Source organism: Leuciscus leuciscus (assembly GCF_965113295.1).
Source record: "Leuciscus leuciscus genome assembly, chromosome: 2".
NCBI lineage: Eukaryota > Metazoa > Chordata > Actinopteri > Cypriniformes > Leuciscidae > Leuciscus > Leuciscus leuciscus.
In genome coordinates this window covers 56,324,288-56,352,095 of record NC_138726.1, presented here as the reverse complement: position 1 = coordinate 56,352,095, position 27,808 = coordinate 56,324,288, and the positions used below count along the sequence as shown (strand labels likewise).

The 27,808-nt window shown below is 39.2% G+C and overlaps 2 protein-coding genes and 1 pseudogene across 3 annotated transcripts in view; 2 read left to right on the top strand and 1 right to left on the bottom strand.

Moving 5' to 3' along the window:
• LOC309493192 (obscurin-like) overlaps positions 1-27,808 on the bottom strand; it is a 404,602-nt gene that overhangs the window by 69,365 nt on the left and 307,429 nt on the right. Inside the window, exon 17 of the mRNA XM_082162312.1 lies at positions 2,147-2,335. Within this exon, the coding sequence (XP_082018438.1) occupies positions 2,147-2,335 (189 nt within the window). The remainder of the gene's footprint in view (positions 1-2,146; positions 2,336-27,808) is intronic.
• On the top strand, positions 3,998-5,985 carry LOC309493275 (THAP domain-containing protein 6-like; the record flags this gene model as incomplete). The annotated part of the gene is made up of 5 exons (XM_082162447.1): positions 3,998-4,077; positions 4,801-4,993; positions 5,120-5,233; positions 5,521-5,731; positions 5,828-5,985. 5 exons carry the CDS (start codon positions 3,998-4,000, stop codon positions 5,983-5,985), a joined length of 756 nt encoding a protein of 251 aa, XP_082018573.1.
• On the top strand, positions 26,119-27,620 carry LOC309493319 (histone H2B-like; annotated as a pseudogene). Its single transcript has one exon. The product of its transcript is annotated as a histone H2B-like (transcript).

The following is a 27,808-nucleotide window of genomic DNA, read 5'->3' as shown; positions in this document are numbered from 1 at the left end:
CGCAGATTTGGTACTGTCAGTAGCATAACCTCCCCAGCCTGAGCTAACTCGATCACGTCAAGCTAGGTAAGCGTGGTCTCAGATAGCCAGGCTCCTCAGCTCCACTCACGCCCCGCCTCTTTGCCCATTTTCTGTTATCCGTGAGTGAAGCGAGACCAAGATGGCGACGGCCGGCTCCGCCCACTTTAGGCTTCAAAAATGCTCTTCAGAATCCTACGGGTGACGTCACGGACACTATGTCCATATTTTTTTACAGTCTATGGTCTCAACAGAAATCCCCCCCTCTTACACTTCCTCCTACAATGACGCAAAATGACGATTTTTGCGTCATTGTAGGAGGAAGTGTAAGAGGTAAATAACGGATTTCTCCCGTCTCAGGGGAAAATGAGAGAGTATTGCACGACCATTCAATAGTATGACTGGGTTTCTAACAATGCAAAGCTTAGTGCAAATGGGTGGAGTGTCCCTTTAATGACAATTGTCATAAACATGCATAAAACCTTCATATTAATGACATGTGTCGTGTCATGATTATGAAGGTGTCATGTCAGTCTTATGCACACCCCTTCAAGTAAAGTGTTACCAAATGTTGTATTTATGACTGTATGTTAATTGGAGTATAGCTTTCAGTCGGCGAGACTGTTCAAAGTCATTAATAAAGTAATATTAGAAGCACATTAAGCCGCGTAAGAGAACTGAATCCGCTACTGACAGGATGATTTCTGTGCGCTTCGAGTGAAACATGGACAAGCAAAGTAGCCTTAAAATGTCTCTTTAGTCAAAAAGGTTCATGACCCCTGAACTAAAGTATTTGAGTGTCAAATCAGACTTTGCTCATGGGCAGATAATGAAGATCATAATCTGGCATTGTGCAAATTAGTAACTTTGTTGCATAGATAAGTCACGGAAGAGAGACTGGAAACTCGTTTCTGCAGTTCAGAATATCAAGCGTAGCGTTAGTTCTGGCAGGTCACGTTAGTCAAGCTCGCATCAGTGACTCTCAGCTGATCCACATCTACCTATAGGAATACGACGCCTATCACCGTATACTGTACATTTATAAGCAGCTATACGCTGATTTCACGCAGCCGTTATTTTGAAATCGAAAGCGAGGCTCCGGTGGGAAGAAAACCGGAAGTGTCGCCTTTAATCACAGGAGAGTCGTGAATGCGATGGCGTATTGTTGTGTTTAATGTATAAAATTAGTTATTCTAAAACTGTACATATACATTTCTTTCATACTTTAGACTATATACAGTGAAATTCATTTATAAATAAAATATATTTTTTAGATATAATTCAGAAAGTAAAAAAAGAAGCAGGAATGAACTATATACTGTACATATCTTATATTGGATATTAACATCCAATAGTGTAAATCGCGGCAGCAGCTTCAGGTTGGTAATCCAAGGCATTGTTGTTTATCTTTACTTCCGGGGTTCTTCCCACCGGAGCCTCACTTTCGATTTCAAAATGGCGGCTGCGTGAAATCAGCGTACAGTGTTTCTCAGGAGCCAATCACCCTCCTCCATCCCCAGCTCCTCCTCTCGCCCAGTCAGGATTTGGCATTCTGATTCCCCTTGAATCAGAATAAATTCTAGAATTATGTTGAACTTTAAAATCTTGAATTAAATATATTTGCAAACATTCATGTTGGTTCTGTTCTGTTTACCCCAAGGGGGATTATTGCTGCTCTCCTGCTCTTATCCACGCTAGGCTGCATGGATGCGCAGGGAGTTCTCGCCCAGAACGGAACCATACCGCAAATCCAAACTGTATGCTAACTGTCAATCGTATTTGACGGTAATGGTCCTGACAGAACTACTCTTTTAGGAGACAATAACTTTATTTATCTGCACTTTGATCTTTAAACTTTTGCAGACCTTTTACATTCAAAAACAGCAACATCACTGCATGACAGGTAGGCCTAATATTCGGAAGAAGAAAAAAACATAATTGGGCTTAAAAGAAAACAGATACTGAGCTTTATTCAGTAAGCAGTTCTGCATCTGAGAGAATAATGACTGAAGATAATTGCTTCAGTTGTCTTAAGAACAGATGTGGCTGATACAGAAGAATATAAGAAAAGTGCTGAAACACAAATATGGATTTTAAATGAGCAACACAGTTGAATATGAACACTCACCTGATACAGTCACTGTAACACCATCACTGATGTCTGATCTCGTTGCTTCACAGCTGTATTCACCACCATCAGACACAGATGTGATGTTGAGGACTCTCTCAGTGCTGTCTTTGATGACTGAACCATCTTTAATCCATCTGTATGTCCACTGAATGTTTCTTCCTCTCTGTATCTCACATGTGAGAGTGACTGTCTTAGACAGAACTTGATTCGTCACTGCAGGTGTAAAAACTGAAAAAGTATTGCAGTATCAAGAACACTGTCATGAATTCAAAACTTTGAGAAAAAGACTATTAAATGAAAGATAATTTGCTTGTGTTGATTACATTACAAATATTTGCATTTATTGTTAAAACTAAATAAAATATTTATATTTAGTCCACATGTATGCTCTTTGAATAAATCAGAAGCATGTTCCAGTTGTAGCTTGTGCAATTTCAATATTTACTGAACATAAGATAAATACATTTTCAATAAGACTAGTCAAGTTGTCTTATGATACTATGAAATTTCTTATTAATGTTATTTACACACTCTTAGAAAGGATGTGTTAAAAAATGACTCAACCCGTGTTAACTTCTTAAACTTTATTGGGTCAGTTTTGGACCATGTGTTTATTCTAACTCATTTACTGTTAATGAGTTTAACACAGTAAATGTGTCAGAAATGTTTTCACAAAGATGTGAACATGTAATATTAACATATATGCTGTCCTTGGCTACAAACATAGTATTTTAAAAACATGCCCTAAACAAAATGTTTATATTTTATGAAATTGATGTAATGTCTTTGTTTTTTATTGTATTGTCAATTTTTTTAATTATTATTATAATGAAAGATCAATCTACCGGTAATCTAATTCATAAAACTGCATAATATAACAACAAAATAACTTTTTAAAAAAGAAGCATTAAAAAAAGAAATATCCAACAAAATGCTCTAGCCACCAGTCCACTGCTTGGGTTATTCAGGGGCAGAAGCTCAGATGTAAAAAAGGGGCATCTATAACTATTTTAAATGTACAGAAAGCAGATTAATTGCAACAAAAAGATATATGGCAGTCTGATGGCAGATACAAATAAACGGTAAATAAACCTTTATTCACAGCAGCATCTTTGATTTTTAATTGGAATTCAGTCGAGACTGTGGATAGACATACTGTACATCTCTTCAGTGGGATGTACTGTTATGTAATGTCAAAAACACATGTTGAAAACACTGATGAAACACTGCAAAAACATCTTTCCAAGAAATTTCAGTAGACAAAAAAACCCAGACAATATGAGCTGTGGAAAATGATAAGTGATCTATGAGCTTTAATACAGCTTTTTCAGCTGTATTTTTCAGCTTACTCTATACAGGTAAATACAAACTTAAATAATGATTAAATTAAAATGTATTATGATTAAGATTATGTTATGAAAATGTATTGTACTTAAAAGTTAACCTAAATAAAAACTGTACTGTACTTAAAATATTAAGTTAAAAAAAGTACTGTAATTAATAATTTAAAAAAAATTACACAGGCTCTGTATTCATATGTAACCTTTTACACGTACATTTCAAATATTCTGGCTGACCCCCGTGAGGTTTTCAAGGCGACGTTATTTAGAACTTATCACTTTATTGTTTCCATGGTGACGCGTGACACACTGCAGCCACAATAGCGCTGAATGACTGATGATCTGCTTCTTTTTTTTTTTTTCTTTTTTTTTATATTCACGTGTTTTGTTGTTTAAACCATAGATATTATATAGAGACTAGATGCCCTATTGGCCGCTGGGCACTGAGAAATACGGCCGCCATCTTTAACCGGTCGTACTCTAGTTTCGTTGCGTGGCAGCAGTTAAGATGCCAGAACACTGTGGAGCATTTTCCTGTTCTAATCGGCGGACCATCGCAAATAGGGCCCGGGGGATTACTTTTCACAAGTAAGTTTTAACATTACCGTACTATTGGTTGTATTTTGTGAATAGAGAAGGAGCAAGGATCTTTGATATTACTGTACTGAAATCGTAGCCAGCTAACGTTAGCTAGGCTATGTTTACTGCACCTGCCGGTGTTCACCCGGCATGGTAATAATTAACATTACAAGAGCTTCTCGGTTATCAGAAGCAGTCAACGGCCCTGTAGTATAAATATAGGTTATTTGTGTTTGCGCACTTGATATCAGGAAGCAATGTAATACACACATGACGGCGATGCGCAAATCGAGTTACCCCTCCCACTTCTTCTAGTTTTATTGAGATATCTTATCCCGTGCGAATTAGCCATTAATATTACAGACGTCCTGTGGTAAAATTACATTATTACTCCATCTAAGATACCCTAAAAAAAAGTTACAGTTAATCCCGTCCGAATAGGGCTTTAGATTACAATTGACACAATAATTCTATGTAGAAATAAAACAATTATTATTGGTTCAACATTGGCCAGTGAATTTTACACAAGTGTCATAGACTGTATTATCAGTGTTGGGCAATCACTACTTGTAGCTTAGCTAGTAACTTTTCAGTAGCTTAAATCCTTTATTTAAAAATAGGAGTTTTGTTGAAGAAAGGTTCTAAGAAATGTGAAGGAAGAAAATAAGCTTGACCTCCTTTGTGAAATGTTTTTGTGTAGACTCTCCCAAATCTTCCGTTTTCATTTTGAAGGTTTCCCAAGGACAAAGATATAAGGAAGAAGTGGGAAGTGGCTTTGAGGAGAGAAGGATTCACTGCAAGTGATTCATCGGTGCTTTGCTCTCAACATTTTAAGCAGGGTGACTTTGATAGGACGGGTCAGATTGTCAGACTCAGAGATGGTGTTATTCCATCCGTCTTCAGCTTCCCGGTTCACCTCCAAAGAGTAGGTGTATCCTCATTAGGCTGTTAGCATTCATAAATGTAAATATTATATTATCAATCACGGGGCAGGGTAAGATACTTATCCCTTTATACATATTTCATTATGTATTATGCTTCTTCATTTTAGTTGGAAAAGGGCAGGGCTACGTCTAACTCCAGAAGAGCTGAAGAAAGCCTGTCCATGGCCTCTCTGGATTCCCAGGAAACGGCAACCTCAAGCCCACAACTTCAGCCTAATGATGTGAATATTTCTACTTTAATCATCATATCCTAATGTTTCCTGGACATATTAAAATCTCACTTGTTTGCTGCCACTCATATTAAACACGCTCACAAATAAACCCATACACACACAATTTAAGACACGTTGAACATGCATTGCTGGCAGGCGCACACACACACAGTGCTGGCAGTGGCTTTGACAGGTGATGAGTATAAGAAAGAATGTGGGCCATAAACTAGTGGTGTCAAAGTGATGTTTGTGAAGTGAAACATTACTCAAACCATGTTCATCCCTCTTTCTACTAGGATCATGGCTATGCCTTGCCTGCTTCTCCTACCGCTCTTAAGACCAGACTCAATGAAGCCTTGGCAAGAGTGGAAAGTCTAGAGCGGGAGAAGAAGAATTCCATGGCCAGAGAGAAGAGGGCAAAGACCACAGTGAAGAGTCTTTTGGGGGATTTGAGGGAAAAGAACCTCATTAATGAAGAGCTCAAAGAGAAGCCTGAATTCTACTCTGGTAAGACAAAATTAGCACTTTGAAATTCATGTACATGTTATTCTTCTTAGTTATTATCTGAAGGGGACTTATTCATTTTAAATCATAACATTTCAGATCTTCAGATAGACCTCATGGCAAAGCAGGGCCATGAATACACAAAGGACTACAGAGAGTTTGCGCTCACGCTCCATCTACATGGTCCAAAGGCATACAAATACCTCAGAGAGACTCGACATTTTCCCCTCCCACATCCACATACAATACAAAGGTAGGCTTAATGTTGTCCGAATTTAACTTTTGGAAATTACTGATGCAAATACGTTGAAAAGCTTCTTCTCAATTTTTTTTACAGGTGGCTGCATTCGGTGGATGCCAAACCTGGCAAGATGATGCTGGATATGCTGGAGAGAAGCGCCAGGGAGACCCGGCTAAATATGGATGTGTTTCACTCATGTTGGATGCCATGTCCATCAGAAAACATGTGCAATATAATCCACATACACAGTCAATGTCTGGTTTTGTAGACATGGGTGATGGAAACAGTTAGACTGATGTTGCTACTGAGGCTCTTGTGTTCATGGTGGTTGGCCTACAAGGACATTGGAAGGCTCCCATTGCTTACTTCCTGACCAAGTCTCTGTCTCCAGAAACACAAAGGGTCCTTCTCAGTCATGCTTTGGAGGAGCTGCATGCACGGGGCATTAGGGTGGTATGTGTCACAATGGATGGTCATGCCTCCAATGTCAGTATGTGCAACCAACTTGGGTGTGAGCTGAAGGGAGACCCACGAGAGCCGCTTCAAACCAGTTTCTCGCATCCGGTGACTGGCGAGAAAGTATTTGTAATGATGGACGCTTGCCACATGCACAAGTTGGCACGTAATATGTTGCAGGTAAATAATGATCGTTGTAGACCTATTTGTACAAGTTATGCCTCTGCTGCTAAAAGTTATATCTAAATATTGTTGTCTGTCCATTTGCACAGTTATGGCTGGACGTGATGATCAACATTTTGCTGTTTGTACTTGTTTGAGCAGTGACTGATTCTTACTCTGCAGGCATACAGTCCAATTGCAACGACCACCGGACAGATCAATTGGAGGTACATCAATCATCTCAATGATGTGCAAAAAAAAGATGGACTGCATGCTGCCAATAAAATTACAGACAAACACGTCTACTTTGAAAACCACAAGATGAGGGTGTCCCTGGCTGCACAGACACTGAGTCGCTCCGTGTCAGTGGCTCTCCGCACAATAAGGGATCTTGGGTACTCTCAGTTTAAGGACTGTGAGGCAACAGCACAATTCATTGAGGTAATACAATTAGTGATTATAGAACCAAGTACATGTTTTTATTTTTTTTTTTTTTGTAATTCATCGGAGTGGTAAAGCTCTGTGAAATTTGCTGTAGTACAAAGCATACCTATGGAAAGGAAGTCAAGTAAATATTAACACTTTCATGTGTACTCATTGAGCATAAAGTTTAGAAATATGTACTGTGTTCTCTGTATATTTTGAATAGATGAGTATTGATTTCTGATGAGATATTTTATCTGATACCTAATTGAAACCCTGTAATGATATTGATTTTAGACACCGATATTTCTGTATAGATTATTGACAGGCTGTTTGATACAATGAATGGACGCAATCCTCGTGCCAAAGGATTCAAAGCTCCCTTGGGTGCTTTGAGTTGGATGGAGAGGAAAGCATTTTTGTCAAGAGCCAGGGAGTACTTGCTCACTTTGGTAACACGAGATGGAACACCGCTTCACCGATCTAATGGCGCTTTTCCACTACACGGTACCAGCTCGCCTCGGCTCGCCTCGACTCGACTCGACTCGGCTCTGTTTGGTTTTCCACTGTGTAAAAGTTGTACCTGTACCCACTTCCAGGTACTTTTTTTCGTACCACCTCCGGCGAGGTTCCAAGCGAGCTGAGGCGAGCCGAGGCGATACTAAAATGTGACGTGAAAACAAGGCAGACTGCTGATTGGTCAGAGAGAATCGTCACTATTCACTGCGTCATCATTGCACGCGCCAGACGGAGTATCCTGAATAAAAAACAGCAAAAACAAAAACAAAAACATCCAAAAACAGCATACACTCGATTTCCTCCATTGTCCTGTGAGTCTCGCGTAAAAGATTAAGTCACGGCAGTTTCCTGCGGCGTCGCTATGACGACCAGGTACTATTGTGGAGGTACTATCTGCAATGGAAAACGGAGCGAAAAGCGAGCCGAGGCGAGGCGAGGCGAGTCGAGTCGAGTTGAGCTGGTACTGGTAATGGAAAAGCGCCATAAGAGGTCTATTAAAATGGTGCTTGTTAAGTTCATGACATGAGTTCAATGACACTCTGTTCCCATAAACATCGCGTTCCTAAGATGCTTCGTTGTTCCGTTATGCATCGCGTTCCTAAGATGTTCTTAACTGCTTCGGTTTTGTTTGTGCCTGAATTGTCTTGTTTTTTTATTGGTGTGTTTTTCAGGTCCTAGATGCTTTCAAAATGGTATGTATTACACAACATCATCTTTATGCAGGTGTCAGAAAGATGGTATGTATGTTGATATGATGTTCTCTTGTTGAAATATTTTTTAATGCAGTTTTGTTTCTGTTGGAATTATCTTGTATTCAGTGTGTTTCAGGTACTAGATGTTTCTAAATGGTATGCATTTCACAACATCAAGTACATGTAGGGTAGGGCAAAATGGTAGGTTTTGGTAGGTATTGCAAGTTCTCCCAGTTCTGCAATTACATTGTTCCAAGGTATTGTTCCATTGTCTACAAGTATACTATATAGTTAAACAAGAAACTGATCCCATTCCTAATATATCCGCCCTGGTAGCTGTTTCACATGGTGCTTTCTTGGGGTGTTTTCTTTCGCCATGATCAGATGTAATACAACTTTTTTCTTTTGCAGGTACTTGTCGATCATTGGATTTGTCATCAATATCGACACGTTGATGCTGATGATTCCTGAACTGCTCCGAGTTCAGCAGTATGTGCTCACCTACAGGTTCAGCCAGGATCACTTGGAGCTCCTATTTAATTCAATCAGAGCGTCAGGTAGGGTTGGTGTTCTTTTAATTACAGTAAATTCTGAAAATATACCTAATGAATATCTTTGTCTTGTGAGTAATGTATGTATTGTGTGCCTGTTATCCATACAAGGCGGCTGGAATAACAATCCATCGGCATGCCAGTTCCAGGCAATCTTCCGCCGTCTGATGGTTCGGTGTCGTGTCTCACCTGGTGAGACAGGCAATGTGGCAGCCCAAGATCACACTGTGTCCCTGTCTGCTGTGGAGATGTCCTCTGCTGAAACTGCTGAAGAGCACCCATCTCCATTCGCCAACATTTCGGCCCTTGTGTGTGACCACAGTTATCTCCCCACTCGGTTTGGAGGTCTGGTGGAAAATGCTCTGGTCTACATAGCAGGGTTTGTAGTCCGGCAGATTCTTCGAAAGCTGTCCTGTGATGTGTGCCGTGCAAGCTTGGTCAGAGATGCTAGACCAGCTTCATTTGACAAGAGCTACCACCTTCTAGCTCTGAAAAACAACGGTGGCCTAGTGATTCCATCACTTGGCACAGTGAAGGTTTGATTCTATTATCTTGTTTTTTTTTATCTTTGTTTATTAAGGTTACTTTGTTCTTATTTTGTCTGTTCTGTAAAGTTTGAGTATTGTGTAAAGCGCTATATAAATATGTATTATTTTTATTATTATTATAACAAGGTGCTGAGAGCTGCAGAGAGGGTTATCCGCCAAGCTTCAACAATACAAGCTCCTAAGGTGTCAACAGTCACGCACATTGTGCGGGAGGAGATTGGAACAGAGGATGTTTTCCTTCTTGGGGAGCACATTGAAGAGACCCAGTTTGGCATCGACAACCATCAGTCTGACTTGTTGTCATTGGTTGTGTCTGTGTTTTTAAAGATAAGGCTCCACCATGTTGCCAAACTCGCCTCTCTTGAACTACAGAAAGGGAGCACGAGAAAGAAGCTCTGCAAAACAGTCCTCTTTCAGGGGTTTTAGTGTGTTCGTGTTTGTGTGTGTTCGTGTTTGTGTGTGTTCGTGTTTGTGTGTGTGAGAGAGAGAGTGAGAGAGAGTGTGTGTGAGAGAGAGAGTGTGTGTGTGTGTGTGTGTGAGAGAGAGAGAGTGTGTGTGTGTGTGTGAGAGAGAGTGTGTGTGTGTGTGAGCGAGAGTGTGTGTGAGCGAGAGTGTGTGTGAGCGAGAGTGTGTGTGTGAGAGAGTGTGTGTGTGTGTGTGTGTGTGTGTGTGTGTGTGTGTGTGTGTGTGTGTGTGTGTGTGTGTGTGTGTGAGAGTGTAAGAGAGTGTAAGAGAGTGTGTGTGTGTGTGTGTGTGTGTGTGTCACATCATTATAAATTGTTTCTTCAAACTTATTAAAATATCTTACTTTACTGCAACTATATGTTTCTGCTTCTTTATTATTATATTTATAGTAGGCCTATGTGATTTATAAAATACCTTATATCCTACATCAAATATTTTGTTTTTGGACGTCTGGTTACTTTATATCTTATATCAGAATATTATATTACTGTTAAGCCTACTATGAATATTAAATTACGCCGACCCATGTGTCCTGTATCATAGTTACATGAATGACCTTTGCAGCAAAAAAACCCGCGTGAAAATCAGTTCGGTATTCAGTGAGTTATGATTAATTAAATGCGTTGACAGCTCATTGCACCTGCCATACAGATTACACTGAGTGGAGCGGGTGACCGGTCTAAGATGGCGGCCCCACGGCTCGACCGCGCCAATAGGCAGTAGCGGTCGATAGGGCGTCTATCTATATGATGTCCATGGTTTAAACACCTTTATAACGATCCCATTAGTTGAGCAATGGGCGGCGCCATGTTAGTTTGTGCCTCATTATATTGGAAAGGATTAGGCTATTATTGCCGCTTCCATATCAGTGTGTATTTTATAAACTCTACATCAGTGGACACAAAGCTGTTGTGTAAAAAACTAATAAAGAATACCTTTTAACAGCAGCAATCGTTCTCTCCTCCACCATGTTTAATAGCAGGAAAATTGTTTTCGTAAATAAATATAACTAAACAGATGAAGACGGATTCAAAATCTTACTAGCAGACAGCAAGGGTATTGATTAACATGATGAAGTATGATTATTGTAGGCTATGATGTTTTATTTACAACAATATACAAGTAAAAATGAAATGGCAAGTCACTGTCATTAACAGACTATGGATGGACTGGATCTGTTCAGTTCAACTAGATCATTTACATAACGCATTTAAAAAAATAGCATGAAGTGTGTTAAGCACATCAGTCTCCTACACATACTGTGTTAAATGCTGTAAATTCTGAAGTTGTGTTAATTTTTAAACTATACACAAATGTGTATTTTTTTCTACACATTTTTAGCACCAGCAAAATATGTTTAAATTAGAGTGTTATACATAATTTGCATAATTTTCATCCTTCTAATAGTGCGTGTGTTTAATCCCCTTGCTGTTAGGCTACTTGTCCTTCTTTACAAATGAAACCATTTGCTATCCTTATTTTGAATCATGATCATCTGATCACTCTGTGTTTCTGAAGCTCGACTGTCATAATGCATCACAAACAATAATCTATTTTAAAGGAGATATTATATCATTCACGGACCTTTTTTTAACTGATGAGAAAACGTTTGTCTGGCGGTTGTTGAACAGAACCTGTTCTGGCCGGTAGATGGGGCTGTTTACAGTCAACAGGATTCAACAGAAAGACTGTGTGACTGATCTACAACTGCAAGACTGTGTTTGATTGACTGAATAAACAGCCAGAAACAGTGTTTCAGCAGCATGAGGAACTACAGACAGATGATGCTGTGTGAAAATGTGTGACAGCAAAATATGGACATAAACATCAGCAAAGAGACAAATATGGGGTCCTGATCTGATCCATAAAAAAAAAAAAAGAAAAAAAAAAAAAACTACAACACAACCCACATTTGTTAAATAGATACAATTTACTGTAATAATGCATATATAGTACCTTCAGCATCCGTCACAGCATCCGTCACACTGTCCAGATGTCCAGAGTGAACGAGGGACATCAGCACTAAAAGCAGGAGAAACAGATATGAAGCTTTTCCATTCATTCAACACAATGTAAATCACACACTGAAACATAGAGTTTATTCTACATGAAATGAAAGTGATTTTCTGTTGTGATGCTCATTCAGGGGAGAACTGATGGATTATTCTCCAGCATTTAACCCTCAGGTGCTCTTCGATCATTTTTTCCGATCGTTTTGAATCTCTAAAAATCACAGCTTCATCGGAATGGTACGAAACTTGGGAACTTTCTGGGCCTTGAAAGTTGCAATGACATTGCTGGCTATGTGGGGTCAGAAGCTCTCGGATTTCATCAAAAACATCTTCATTTGTGTTCTGAAGATGAACGAAGATCTTACGGGTTTGGAACGGCATGAGAGTGAGTAATTACTGACAGAAACTTCATTTTTGGGTGAACTATCCCTTTAACATCATCACACTCAATGACGTCACATGACTCATGAACTGATATGAGAGTCGATTCACTGAAGGATTCACTGATGCTCAACAATAAAGCAGCAGTTTGAACCACTGAGCTTCACAACATATGATGTTAATCTCATCAATAAATGTGATCAATCAGTGAATCTCTGTAACTCTGTCTCTTTTGCTTTTCTATACAACTATTCATGTTACATATCAATTTTGTATCATTCCCTCTGTTCCCCTGTTTGTGTTTGCTTATTGTTTTGTAAAACATGGAAAGTATATAAATAACATATAGAATAATGCATATTCATTCCACTATGACATTACATAAAAAAAAAAAAGATTGTGTGTGTTTTAAGACACTCGCATACACACATTACAAGCTACAATTAATATGATTAATGTGGTAAATAATGTGGAGTATGGGGAACACATATTCACTATTAACTACAACTTTAGCCTCTATAAACTCATATTTCACTGCTTATTAATAGTTATTAAGATCGTTTTTTAAGTTTAGGTATTGGGCAGGATTAAGAGATGTAGAAAATGGTCATGCCGAATAAGGCATTCATATGTGCTTTATAAGTACTAATAAACAGCCAATATGCTAGTCATGTGCTAATAGGCAACTATTTAAAAGTGAGAAATGAACCCTAAAATAAACTGTTACCATTAACGTTTCACATCACTGATTCTTTACTGGAACAAAACAAGCTTCAGAACTCCAAACCAAATCAGGTCAAAGTGTTTGAGACACATGACATCACTTCCTGTTTGATGTCGGCACCATCAACTTCATTGTGACTTTATAGTGGCTGCAAAAAGAATTTGGACACTTAGTGTGTTTCACATATACAACACTTTAATGAACCAAATCCAGTTCAGTTCAGGCCAATTCACACTGTACCGACATCGACGACACACTGCAACAGAGACTCAGTCGGTTTCTGTCGATCAATGTGTTTCTCTGTCTCTGTTAGTATTGGTCAGTGCTTGTTTTTGCATTTATTAAAGGTGCTCTAAGCGATGGCACGCGTTTTTTTGTCACATACAGCAAACATCTCCTCACTATCCGCTAGCTCACATAAAAATGTGTTCTCTGTAGACAGCCCAGGCTCCACAAACGGCAAGAAAAACAAACTGGGCTAACCCGCACCACGAAACATAACAAACTGTTCCAGCCAATAACTGACAAGAAGGATTTGGGGGTGGGGTTTGGGGGGTTAGTGCGCGGATGAGGAGGAGGGAGGGTCGAGCTAGCCTCCGTTTTGTTTGACAATACTTCGAACGTCAACAAGAAGTGACGTCACCCAACATCACTCAGAGCACCTTTAAATGTCTGAGGAGTGACATACTGTAATCTGGTGATTGTCTGCATTGGTCAGTGTTTTGTTAGTGTGAACTGGCATTTAACAAGAACCAGAAAGACAACCAGGTGCATGACCTCAGTACTTGTGATCAGAGCCGATCAGCCCTATACGCACACTACGCAAAGTGCGTAGGGCCCCGCAAATTACTCAAGGCCCCGCCTCCCCCTCGTGTCAAAGCGCGTCAATCAATGTTTACAATATCGATGAGAAAATGAAGCGGAACTATCCTTCTGGTCACGAAAAGAGAGAGAAAACAACACCATAAGAGTTCTTTGCGGCAACAGTTATCAGGCAGACTTGTGACTCTCCTCTCAAAGTTTGATGTCAGCAAAGAACAGTAGGCTAAAGTTAAGTTGATGTGAGTTGATTTATTATGTTTAATAAACGACAAAGGACAACGGTGTTTGTTTATAAACTGCAGCTCGGAAAAGATAACCTCGTCGCGCGTTAACATGCGATCATATCATATGCACGTGCATGAAATGAAACGCGCACTTTCCAGCAGAAACATCTGTTGTGAGTTGGGACCAGTACAATATGGGCGTGATGGCACTCCTCATTATAGTTTTAAAACAAGACGATGATTATCTAGTCGCTCAGTCAAGGTTTAGTTACAACTCTGCCCAAATGCAATATGGAAAGCAATGTACTGACATTGACTATTGATAGGCTCCATTGAATGTAAAATGTTGATTGGCTGGAGATTCTGGTCAATATGGATGCACATCCCTCAGTAAATAATAACCATCAAGAATCAAGAGTATCAAGAATTACTTTTATCATTTAAAACACAGTGACATGCTATGGCGCCATTTTAGCTTTTATTCATTCACAGGATAATTATGCATTTTTTATATCAATAATTCAATTTGTACTATTTAAAATGTGAATTCTTGATATTAAGAATGAACTTTTTACTATTAACAATGTCTTCTGATATCAGGAATTACATTTTCGCTACAACTAGTTAAAGGAGGGATTGTAGTGGGAACACTGGGGTGTCAGGTGTGACTGTGTGGCAATGGCAAATGGTTCATGGCTCACGGGTCAGGTATGAGGGCCCCTAAACATAATTTTGCTTAGGGCCCCAGGGAGGTCAGGATCGGCTCTGATTGTGATGATCACAATGTAAATGGACAGAAAATGAGGTGGCCCGAGTGGTTTATTTATGGGTCCTTTTAGGGGGTCCTGAGACATAGATTGATGTTTCTGCTGGTGGTTGCCCCGACTCCACAGTTTTTCAAGCTTCTAAGAGGACCAACAAAACTAAACACTTAAACACTGCAGAGCTTCAGGAGAGACAACAGCATTTTAAAGCAGGTGCAGTTCGGGTCACGGTCTTTATGTCAGACGGGTCGGGTAAGGAACTGTCGGATACCAGGTCTGGTGTTCTGTTTATAGTCATACTGTGTTTGCGGGTTCAGTGAACAGGACCTGTGCAGGCAGCGTGACTCTGCACGTCTCGTGAAGAGAAACATACTGACTCCAAGTACATTACAAACCAAGCAAAACCAAACATTCTTTCCATGAGTGTTGTCGCAAGTTGCTCTCTAGCTGACATACCTGATGATTATGCAGTTGATACTTAAAATTCATCATTGTGAAAAAGAAAAAAAAGAAAAAAAAGAAAGCACAATCTTGTGTGTAAGGTTATGTTGTCATGCTAAATATTGTCGTGCCGTTGATTTGGATTAATGCACATGGAAACATGGGTGGAATGAGCCACGACAAGGAGATTCTTTACTGAACTTCTTCTGACACAGATGTAGGGTACAGTTCACAGCACACTCACCAATAGTGCGATACTCATATATTCAGTCAATGCAGCAGCTGTCTTTTCCAGCGTAACTTCACGCTCCATACTAAGGAGTGTGTAACTGAACAACCAATAAGAAACAAGAACACAGTAGAGGTAGTTAAGGGACTTAAAGGGCCAGGTTACTACAATATAACTGTAGAAGTGTGTGCATTATGATGCGCCGGCACTCAGTGTGAGATCCACCAATCAGAGAGGTTCCCGAATCTGTTGATTTTTTGATTGGATGAATGAATGAAGACTATCTTGTGTTTTTGCCGGGGGCTCGAGTACACATGGAATCGGCGACTATGATCTGGAGATCATTTAGGTTGTTGATAAACATGCAATAGATAAGTGATATTTAAAGGAATATACCACAAGCACAGTTTTCACTCCAAACATTTCACAAAATAAAGTATTCACAATATTAAACAAAATGCTGTTCAAATGTCCACATAGGCTACATCTGTGTTTATTCTGCCAGTTTGAACTGACTTTAGACATCCAATAAAAAATTACACTGAGACCAGCTTGTTAAAAAATAACTGTAAAGTGTCTCAGAAAAGAGAAGTTAGTTCTGAGAAAAGCTTGAGCATCATTTGATGGCAGTTTCCTCTTGGTTTGATAAACTGTCAAATGTAATGAAGCTCAGACACATCTATGAGTGATTTAAGTGTGCAGATACTTTTTTGCAATTATTTCTTAAGACGGACAGAGAGAAAGAGAAGTGATAGAGAAGCTGATTGTGTGTTCGGTCTCTGTTCTCAAGCTCTCTGAGTCTCTGATGGAGAGTTTATTTAAAGATACAGCATCATTCAACACTAACTCACATCAACACAAATACAATCAGGGGTCGTATTCACAAGACATCTTAAGGCTAAAAGTAACTAACTTGCCGATTTAGGAGAAAATCTTACCAATAATGGCCATGTCAGTCCTAATTTTAGGACTCCTACAATTTTGCTCTACGAGTATTTCCCAAAGGTTTTTAGCGCTAAAACCAGCTCCTAAATCTGTGAAAAGTTAGGCTTAGTCAAGAGGACTCCTCAGTCACTAAAAACCAAATCACAAACAATCCTAAAATGGATGTTGCTGGCAATCTGCCTCACAGACACTGAACGCCATTTGAGCCTTGGGTGCTGAGCCTTTTCTTCATAAATGCAATAAATATTCTGATTTATAGATTTTAATTTGCAACGACATTATATAAAGATTACTTTATGTACAGGCAAAATACAGGGTGGGGCATTTATATGGATACACCGTGGTGGCATGGGAGTGGTTGGTGATATTGAGGTCCTGTTTGTGGCACATTAGTATATGTCATGGTCACCACCCATCTTGAGGAGTTTGCCCCCTCACATGTACTGGTGTGCCACAAACGGGACTTTGGTGTCACCAGCTATTCCCATGTTGTTGCGGTGTATCCATATAAATGGCCCACCCTGTACATTGAATGACGGAGAATAAAACATTACGGTCAAGTTGAAAATAATCAGTGTGTTTACATGCACCCTCATAATGCGACTATATTGGGATTTTGGCAATAGGCTATTGCGATTAAACTTTACTTCATGTAAACACAATACTTCAATCAAACTAATGCGATTAAGATCATAATCATAGTAAACTATGTGGCATACGCCAATTTTAATCACAATAAACAGGCATGTAAACACCTTAAAGGAGTAGTTCACTTTAAAGGGATGATAGAATGCAAAACCAAGTTTACCTTGGCATAGTTGAACAGCAGCTCGGTGGGTGAAATGGCCGTACACAGAATCTCAAAATCCCATGTCACCTCCTTAATATGAAAGTCACAAAACTTTAAACTGTAGCTGTAAAACGGTTGGATCTCAAATCAGTTCAGATGTGACGTAACATTTGGGGGATTTCCTTATTTGGATCTGGTCTGTACCTTTGTCACGCCCCTAAATTTGCATACACACAGCCCACTTTCTGGGCCCAGCAATATCAATGGTGGTCATGCAGTCAGACACAGTTAAGCCGGCGCGCTAAGTTTACTGCTTCTGGAATGATCAAAAATACTGATGGCTGGCAAAAAAATAAAAATAAACGCTGGTGGGGAAAAAGTTAACATAGCTGTCAAATAGACGGCTTGCACACAATCCACTAAGCCCAGCAATAGAGCAACAGGTTAACAATGCGTTCCCTGTTGTATTGCATGTTAAAAGGAGAGGCCTTGCTTTGCTTAAATGCGGTGCTTGCTTGTCTAACAGTACGACCCGTGAGACCGGGATGGTCATAAATAATATAAAGGCCTATTCCTCCCCTCACTTGACTTTACATGTGATAATACCACACAACAATAGCACACATTCCCCCGGTTTCACAGACAAGGCTTAAGCTAGTCCCAGATTAAAATGCATGTTTGAGCTGTTTTAACGGAAAGCAACTTGCACTGATATATCTTAAAATAAGTCAGTGCCTTTGTTTTGTCTAAAGATGCACATCAGTAATGTTTTTTCTAAGGTATGATTATAAAAAGCTACTTAAATGCCCTAATTGAAATAATGTCTAATCCTGGTTTAGTCTAAGCCCTGTCTGTGAAACCAGGCCAATGTGTTTTAAGGTGCTGATTCAGGCTCAAATATATATGGTTGCACACCTAACATCTCCATGGTTCACCTCCAGTGAGTGCTGCCAATCTTCATTGGGCATGTTGCGTCTTTGCTTTGGAGATTCCTCGTTGTAAACCAACCAATCAGCGTGCAGCTCATCTAAATATTAATGAGCATACCATAAAAGGGAGAAAACCGCTCGTTTCATTCTGGGTCTATTTCTCAGGGTTGCATTAGGGCGTATAAAAGAGCCACCGGGGCATTTTCAGCCCAACCAATGTTACAAATTTTGGAAACCTTAAGAAACAATGTGAAATACCCTATAAAATCATTCTATCACCCCTATAAAATGAAAATTAGCCCATGATTTACTCACCCTCAAGCCATCCTAGGTGTATGACTTTCTTCTTTCAGACGAATACTATCAGAGTTATATTAATAAACCCTTATTAAATAAGTTAGGAAGCATCAGGGTGTTTATTAATATAACTCTGATAGTATTCGTCTGAAAGTAGAAAGTCATATAAGCCTAGGATGGCTTGAGGGTGAGTAAATCATGGGCTAATTTTCATTTTAAAGTGAACTACTCCTTTAATCACATTATAACCGCTCTGACCAAAGTGTGCTTGTGCTCGGTTCTACACTGATGTCGTGTGTGTTGTTCACACAACTTCAAGAATGAACTACGTGACATTATTCTCAAGTTTTCTCTTCTCAAAATCGCTAAACTCTGTCAACACAAATCACTGCGCAGTCTCTGCTCCGTATCTTCATCCAGACGGTGTAAAAACATGTGTTTTGAATTTGATGTGAGTAGATTAACATTCATACTGAACGCCTATCTGATTGTGGTATAACCATACTTATTAACGAATAATCAGAATAATGAAAATTACATGTAAACTGGAGTGAAGAGTTCTGCGCGTGTCATATAAACATGTTACTGTGATTAAGACGTTACTCTGACTATTAGAAATAATGTCATTATTGGTGCACATGTAAACGTAGTCATTGTCCCATCGTCTGCGCCGATAGCCTTGTGGGAAGCTCGGTTGACCCGAGTTCGAGTTCCGGCTCGTGAACCTTTCCCGATCCCCCCCACCCTTTCTCTCTCCCACTTCGCTTCCTGTCACTGTCCTATCATAATAAAAAGGCAAAAACGGCAAAAATAAATGTTTAATAAAAAAAATAAACAATGTCCAATTACCTGTGGCAGTTGTTTTCACGAATTCACACAAATGATCGAATGCGAATAGAAGTGTAAAATAAGTGTATTTGGCGTGCTGTCCGAGGGGATCGAGGGCTCCGAGTTCATAATTTATCCCAAACCCAGAGTAATGGTCACTGTCCCCGACTGGGGAAGGTCGAGTCGAGTGGTGGAGGGATGCAGAAAACTGTTGAGGTAACTAGGTGAGTCGGCTGTGTGTGTATATATATACCTCCTCTCGAGATGATAAGATAGACCGTTTGAACATGCCCTTCCTGAATTGTTTATAAAGCACCATTTGTCGCTTGAATTCAACAATCTCTTGAGATGCAGACATGTAATAGGCTGACAATTAGCTGAACATATTAATAGTGACCCCTAGCCTGTATTTTTAAGATCTTTATTTGAATATGGCAACATGATACCTCGTTGGATCCTTCTTACAATATTTATATGATTATATCACTGACAGAGACGCCTCTCCCATCAGCCAATCACTGTGGTCATAGTTAGTAAGCATGATGACATCATCCATCATCCCTTTCTCTTAGCTTAAGACTTCTCTCTCTCTCTTCCTTATTAAACGTTGATCTCAACAGCTTTGTGAATAGGGTTTAAGAGAAAACTATTAACTAAGAACTTTTACTGCTATTTAGGAGAACTCTTAGTCGTAAGAAAACATGTTTTGTGTATACAGCCCCTGATTTAACTGAACTACTTGAAATAGGAAGAAACATTACAACAAAACTAAGCAAAAATACATGCACACATTGCCTCCATCTTTCACAAGCATTATCACACAGATAAATGCATCATCAACCTCTTTGTCTGATCAACACGCAACATATCATCACAATGAATTTGAACAATGAAGAATACAGTGAAGCTGTGGATTCATATATAGACTCTCCTACACAACACTCATTATTGTATCCCATCTTCAGCTGAATACATTGCATTAGAAATAGAAGATATTAAGATACTCACAGATGAGAGGCAGTGCACTGGAGCCCATACTGTCACATTAATAGACTGTTTTAACAGCGCTGTGTGCTAAAACACACACACTTCCTGTGTTTAAACAGTCATTTCACACTTCAAGAAGAGATGAGGGAGGAGGAGACAAAACTCTACACAGAAGTACATGAAAAAAGAGAAAGGAAAAGAGAGAGCCATTCTAAGATATTTAGCTTGTCTTTTGGTGTATGCAGGTTGTTTCTGCTCTGTTCATCTACTTGAAAAAAGTTTTTACAGTAATTGTTCTCGCACTTCACACAGCCTCACACTGCAGACAGTGAATACAAAGTGAAATCACCATGTGATATCTGGTTTAGGGCTACTGGTGTAAAGGCGCTTTCACACTGAGCGAGTGTGATGCACACACACCGAATGCAAATTGCAAAACGATTGATCGCCTTCGGATAATTAACGCCTGGACAATAGGTGGCGCTGACCAGTAATACATTTTTCCATGTATCTCATACGTTTTTCCATAGGCTTTATAAGCTCATCCCCTTAAAAAAAAAAAAAAAAAAAAAAAGGCTGATGCATACTTGCAATGAACTTGAGTGATGGCCACCTACTGGACATAAAAAGTAATGTTTCCAGATCAATTAAGCACATCACAATTCATGAGATTATCACTATGGAGAATTTATAGAAATGCTATTCTGTATAAAGCAATATTAAGTTAACATGTTAGAATAAATCTGTGTCTGACCCCAATGATAAGAAGTCATTGTAATTAGAGTAATTTAAGATGCCAAAGGCCTCGTCTTGAAAGCAGACGAAAGAGTGTCTGAAACCAGGGAGAAAAGAGCGGTCGAGTCGGACAACTTTCAGCTCTGTTTGACCAGCATTGATCTGCAAACGCAAATAACGCTACCGCATTACTTGTTGCTAAAAAAGTGAATGCATTTGAAATATTGCTGCAACATTTATATAATTAACAAGTTATCCAATGTGTTTGTCATTATTTCTGTAAAATGATCAGATACAAATCTTCTACCGCTTTGCTGTTATTGTATACATCCTCATATTGCACACAGAAGACTTGCAGCGATTTGTCAACATTTCAAGCCCAGTGTGATTGATGCTATTTAAATACATGAGAAAGTAAACAAAGGAATACATTTTAAGATATTTCAATTATTTTACTACTTTCAAAATATCAGAGACTCCAGTTGCAATGAACACCAATAGCCTACAAATGAAAGTGAATAATACAGTCACACAAAGTGACACAGATAAAGTGATTTTGATTCAGGTCAGATGGACTGATGATCGGCCGCAACAGGATTTAAAACATGTTCATTTCTTCTCTAAAAGGAGCGTAGCGCCATGAAAGTGACTACTTTTAGAAACGAGAAGTGCTTCATTCAGGCCTTCCTGTACACAGACAGATGGATTTGATGGGGAAGTCAATGAAAATGACAGGCACGTTATGTTACTGTGAATCTTTGGTCTTATGGTGATATTTTGAGGTTTATGAAACTAAAGATGCAGAAAGGGCATAAATATTTCCTCTAGTCGGGTAAACCCACAGAACAGAAACAGAGCAGAAGTCAAACCACAACTATGAGCTAACCTCTATTAGGCCTCTTAAACTAAAGACACTCTCTGTCATATTCTCTCTAATCAGCTGCTAAAGTTAACAAAACATCTTCAATGATGAGCTGAAAGAAGCCTCTGTAAATGAAGTGATTTGCTGTGACTCTGAATTTTCATTTTCAACCACCAATGGCCTCCAAAAATGAAGACTACTTTTAGAAACAATTAATGCTTTGACTTCCGCCACAAGGTACGCCTACAAACCACACCAACACTAAAGAGTGGCAACAAAAATTGGACACAGGAAACACCGTAGGCTCCGTCAACTTTATGAAATACAATAAGAAGTAGGAGTAGTGAGGATAGCTAAAAGAAGCACCAAAGAGGAAAATATTTTAACAAGATTAAGGGTTGGGCATACCAAGCTTAATAAAAACGTGTCATTTGTCTCTCAAAAGTATTCTAATGAATGAGAAACAGAGGGAACTTTGGTGGGAGTGGACGAACAAAATTTTAACAAAATAATTGAAGAGTTCAGATGCAAAAGCCTCTAAGTCCCATCTGAATTTTTTTTCTAGAATGACCATTTTTATCAAGCTTGTATAATTAAGTTCACAAATTTCACTTAAATGGCAATGAAAATGACCTATTAATTGTCATTTAAGTGAAATTACTGAACTTAAATATACAAGCTTGATAAAAATGGTCATTCTAGAAGAAAATTTCAGATGGCACTTAGAGGCTTTTGCATCTGAACTCTTCAATTACTTGTGGACTAGAGAGTGTATTTTGTTATTTGAAGAGAACAGAGCTGATTAATTGAATTTAGATTTAAAAAATAATAATAATAATGAAATGCGTCCACATTCCAACAAAGTAGGTGGCGATAATACACCTTAATGTTGGTGCTACCCGCCATAAAACTGAAGAGACCTCGAGATGTGGGCTGTGTCCCAATTCAAAGGCCGATCGCATCACATCAGCTCGATGAAGGCTGTCCCAGTTCGAAGGCTCCTTCAAATGTGTCCCCCGTTTTCCATGAAATGAAGGATACAACAGATGGATCATTCATGGCCTTGTCTAGTGATAGGAAACCAAGGCTTTCTGAAGCATTTTGAGGCTTTCATCAATTTGTGTCGAAAAAAGGTTCTTTACTCGTAGCTTTTAACACAATGCGCATTAGTGACATCTGGTGGTATTGAACAAATCACAGCAGAGCAGAAAAAGCACGTGACAAAACAATGCTTCAGAAGTCGATCAATACAGTTCTGTCTAATATCATCGAAATTAATTTGTGCCACTGAGACCACAACTCACAACAATGTGTAGCCTGGTCAACGGATTCACATAAAAAAAAAGAAAAAAAAGTATACATATATACAGTATATACACAATTATGTGATCATAATTATAGTAATTGTTATTGAAGAAATATTTTGGGTGTTCGGTTTAAAAAAAATACATTTTATGGTATAGGGAAGTATAGTGTTCATCATTTAAATAATGCCCCCTCGATAATCATTTCCATTTTTATGCATCATCAGATGAGGTCGCGAAGCGCCAATTTTTTTCAAACCAGCTGTCCCAAACTTCCCAAAGCATGACGTTCGAAGCTTCAAACATCATCAATCACGTGGTATTGTCGTTTCGATACAAGCATCGGTACAGTGTGTGATACAATAGTGCTTTGAAAACTGTGTTGGAGCATCAGAGCCCCGGATCAACCGTCCCGTCACTAGACTTTCCTACCCCAGAATTTATTGAGCACCAGTGACAATACGCGGCTTTTAAAGTCCGTGTCCTTCGAAGGATGCAGCACTTGAATTGGGACACAGCCCATCTGTTGTATCCTTCATTTCATGGGAAACGGAGGACACATTTGGAGGCAGGATTTGTAGAAGCCTTCGAATTGAAATAGCCTTCGTCACACCGCTTTGACACAATCGGCCATCGAATGCGGCCTTCGAAGGATGCAGCCTCTGAATTGGGACACAGCCCGGGTTTTGTCTTATGCATTGAAGCGTTATGTCCAATAGCTCTTCCTTGTATGTTTTTTGCAAAGACATTATCTGGGTGAGCTAAGTGAATATCAATCATTTTATCTCTTGTTGAACAATATGTAGTTTTGTTCTACTAAATTAGGGTATTGTGATTTAATGCAAAAGCAAATATTATGGATGGTTTGTTAGGCCACTGGTCAGGCCTGATCTCGTTTCATCTCAGCAGTTGATCAGGCCTGATTTAGCTTTGCTGGTAGCTTTAATGGTTGTTGTAAATGGGACTGGATCGCGGGGCATTTGATGTTTGTTTTTTTGTTTGTTTTTTTCGTATACCCCTGAAACACGAGGCCGGGATGGCCTCGTGTTTCCAGCCAACCTTCCATACTCTCGACGCTTTGAAACATGTGAAACTTTCATTTGTATGAGGTTTATGTTTACTTTCGAATTCATTTGATTTGGAGTATGTTTTCTGGTAAATGTCTTCTATTTTATATATGATGTGATTTTTGTACTTTTTGTGTGTTTTTTGGGGTTTAGTCATGTAATTAGTTTCTTTAAATTGTATTATTCTGTGTAAAGTTGTTGGGGTTTTGTTGGGGTTCATGGAGTGTTTTTTGGCTATTAACATCTTTGAGTGAGAATGAATTGTGTTGTTCATTAAATTTGTTTTTCTGTGTCTGTTTTCTGTAGTCTTTTTGTTGAGGAATTTTTTTGGGGGGGTCACCTTTGCTTTAAGGAAGAGTCCTTAAGTTACAGTTACAGTCACACTCACTCTCTCACACACACACACACACACACACACACACACACACACACACACACACACACACACACACACACACACACACACACACACACACACACACACACACACACACACACACACACACACAGAGAGAGAGATACAAACCAGTGCAGTACAGTACAGAAAACACAAAGATAAGGTTGGTTAAAATTGGTAAAACTCATATACCACAGCTGAAAAAGTGTTGAAATCATATTGCTTTGTTGGCAGAAACTGTGAAAAAAAGAGATGTCATTTTGAACTGAGTTATAAATATCTCTACATCTAAAGCTGTTCAAAACTGGTACCGTATCATGAATGATACATCTACTATTTGAATACACATAGGATACATAAAGATTTATTAAATAACATTTAAACAGCCAATAAAAAGAAAACATGGACAAAATAATTATTTCGATAAAATATGGTTTACATGTAAAATGTAAATGTTTATTTCCAGGCTTGTACGTGAGAAAGTGTTCAAATATCCGTATAGGAAGTGGATGTACAGAGAGAAGCTGATGAAGATACTGACCCCAAACTCAGCATCAGGGCAGAATCCTGTGACTGTACGTTAAAACATGTGGTTACAATGTTCCTGGAAACAAAACAAACAGCAAAGTGACAGCAGGCCTCGGACGTGTAAAACCACATGCGATGAGGAACCAACAGCTTCTGCAGAGCTAAAAACCTGCAGAAAATAGCAAAGAGAGTTAATCAAGCAACTCAAACTCACAATTTATTCTCTGTTTAGGGACAAAAAACATTCTAATTTACTTTAAAGTTGTTGCTTCTGCCCAGTGTAAAAAAAAAAAATAGTTTTTGCATGTTTTAATCATTTGATTTGTTGTGATTGGGGTTTTGTTTTAGGGTTTAACATGTTTGACATTTGTTAAGTTGTGATTGAGGGCCTTCTCTCTGTGGTCAGATACAGTAGAGCTTTGTGATGCAGGGTCTTAGTATCGCTTTTAGATGGGCATGAATTTTAATGGCTCGTTTTTCATTTTAATTATTAGTGGGTTCTGCTCTGCAGACATTATTTGTAGTTTTCTACTCAGTATATTTTGGTGGAATTCTGCGGAGTCGCTATTATTGGGTGTTGGACCCATTATGAACTCTTGGTTTGTGAGCGGCTCTATAACTGATTCTCATTGGCTTTCTGAAATGTTATGTCATTGAGCAAATACATTTCTATGTTAATACCGATATGAAAATGAGAATATTTAATTGATGAAATCTGAATAGCTGTCTGATTAGCTGAGATGTTAACATGTTTATTCCAGTAAACTATGAAACTATTTTGCTTCAAGCTTGATTTGTTTAGATTTTAGTCACACATCATTATTATTAATAATAGTAGCCTATTGCAGAATAAAGTAATGAAAAGTCAGTTTATTCATATAGCACGGTATACACAATGGTAATTCAAAGCGTGAATGAACATAACTATAAAACATTAAGAAATAAAGTAAATGAAAGTAAATGAAAACGTAATGCAACTATACATTAACGCTGCAGTAGGTCACTTTCGTAAAAATGTATTTTTTACTGTGTTTTTGTTAAAACTGTCATTATGTCCTGACAGTAGAATATGAGAGAGATAATGTGTAAAAAAAAAAAAAAAAAAAGCTCCTCTGGCTCCTCCCAGTGGTCCTATTGCCATTTGCAGAAATACACCGCTCCCGGTCAGAAACAACCAATCAGAGCCAGGAGGAGTGTCTTAGCAGTGTCAATCAAGCGTGTATGCGCTGATCACACCCCTCTCTTGCACAGCGAGTACCGTCATTCAAAATCAAGATAGCCGGTGTGCCGCAGATGTGCTAATGGTGGACAAACAACCAAAACTGCCAATTTCTCTAGTGGCACCAGCTCATGCAACAAAGACAGGTAAACGGAAAAAGACCGATGACGATAAACAAGCCCGTCAGAGCCCATTGACTCGGTGTCAAAACTCTAGCCGCATAACATACAGATAAAATGTCACGCACTGTGCAAAGCAACAATAGAAACCTGCTAATTCACTGGCTTGTCATGTTGCTGAAATAATGTACTAGCAAACCTTATTTAGCATTACATATCGCTAGAATAATTACTTACGTACTGTAACGTTAGTTACCGTTATATCTTACTAGCTATTTATAACTTATAGAAAGAGTGCAACGTTATAAAGTTACATTACATGTATTGCCAAATACGTAATGATTTGAGGACCAAGTTTGTAGTCAAAGTATGGGCAGGCCATAGTCAATGTAAAGCATATTGTTGATGTTTCGTCCCTACCAGTGAATGTGTTTATCCGAACTGTTTATTCGCCGTCATCAGTGACCCTGCTTACTAGCCTGCGTGTAAACGGCAGGCTCTGTTGTGGTGGGGGAGGAGCTGTGGAGGGAGGGCTGTAGTGCAGCAGAGAGCGAGGGGGAGTGACCTGTGAGTTGTGCTTGTTCAAATTTTCAGGCTAAGTCAACGTTTTCTAAAAACTCCCTACTGCAGCTTTAAAAGGACTAAATAGTAAATAGTAGGCTGCTACTGCGTGACGTGTGAGGTGTCAGTAGCAGAAAGGGGTTTGGAGTTTGGAGGGAAGATCACTGATTGGCTTGATGATGTGTTCAGACTTCAGCCAATAGGAGACTAGCACGCTCTCTTTCAATTTCAAAAGTCACGATGACAGCACTCTGATATAACTTAGCATCATGCCTGATCCAGCGAAGTCTGCACCCAAGAAGGGCTCGAAGAAGGCCGTCACTAAAACTGCCGGCAAGGACGGAAAGAAGCGCAGAAAGTCCAGGAAGGAGAGCTACGCGATCTACGTGTACAAAGTCCTGAAGCAGGTTCATCCCGACACAGGGATCTCCTCCCAAGGCGATGGGAATCATGAACTCTTTCGTCAACGACATCTTCGAGCGCATCGCCGGTGAAGCGTCTCGTCTCACTCACTACAACAAGCGCTCCACCATCACATCGAGAGAGATCCAGACCGCCGTGCGTCTGCTGCTGCCCGGAGAGCTGGCCAAACACGCCGTGTCTGAGGGCACAAAGGCTGTGACCAAATACACCAGCTCAAAGTAGAGCGAGCTCAGCTCAACACACAACACAAAGGCTCTTTTATGAGCCACTGCCACACATATTATCTTTAAAAAGCAGATGTATTGCACATTTAATCACATCCATGTAGAGAAAGATGCCGTAAGCTAATTATGTTAAGACATTTATGGCTGGTCTCCCAGACTGAAATGCATGTCATAACACAAAATCAACTTATTTCAAGGGTCTAATTTTATA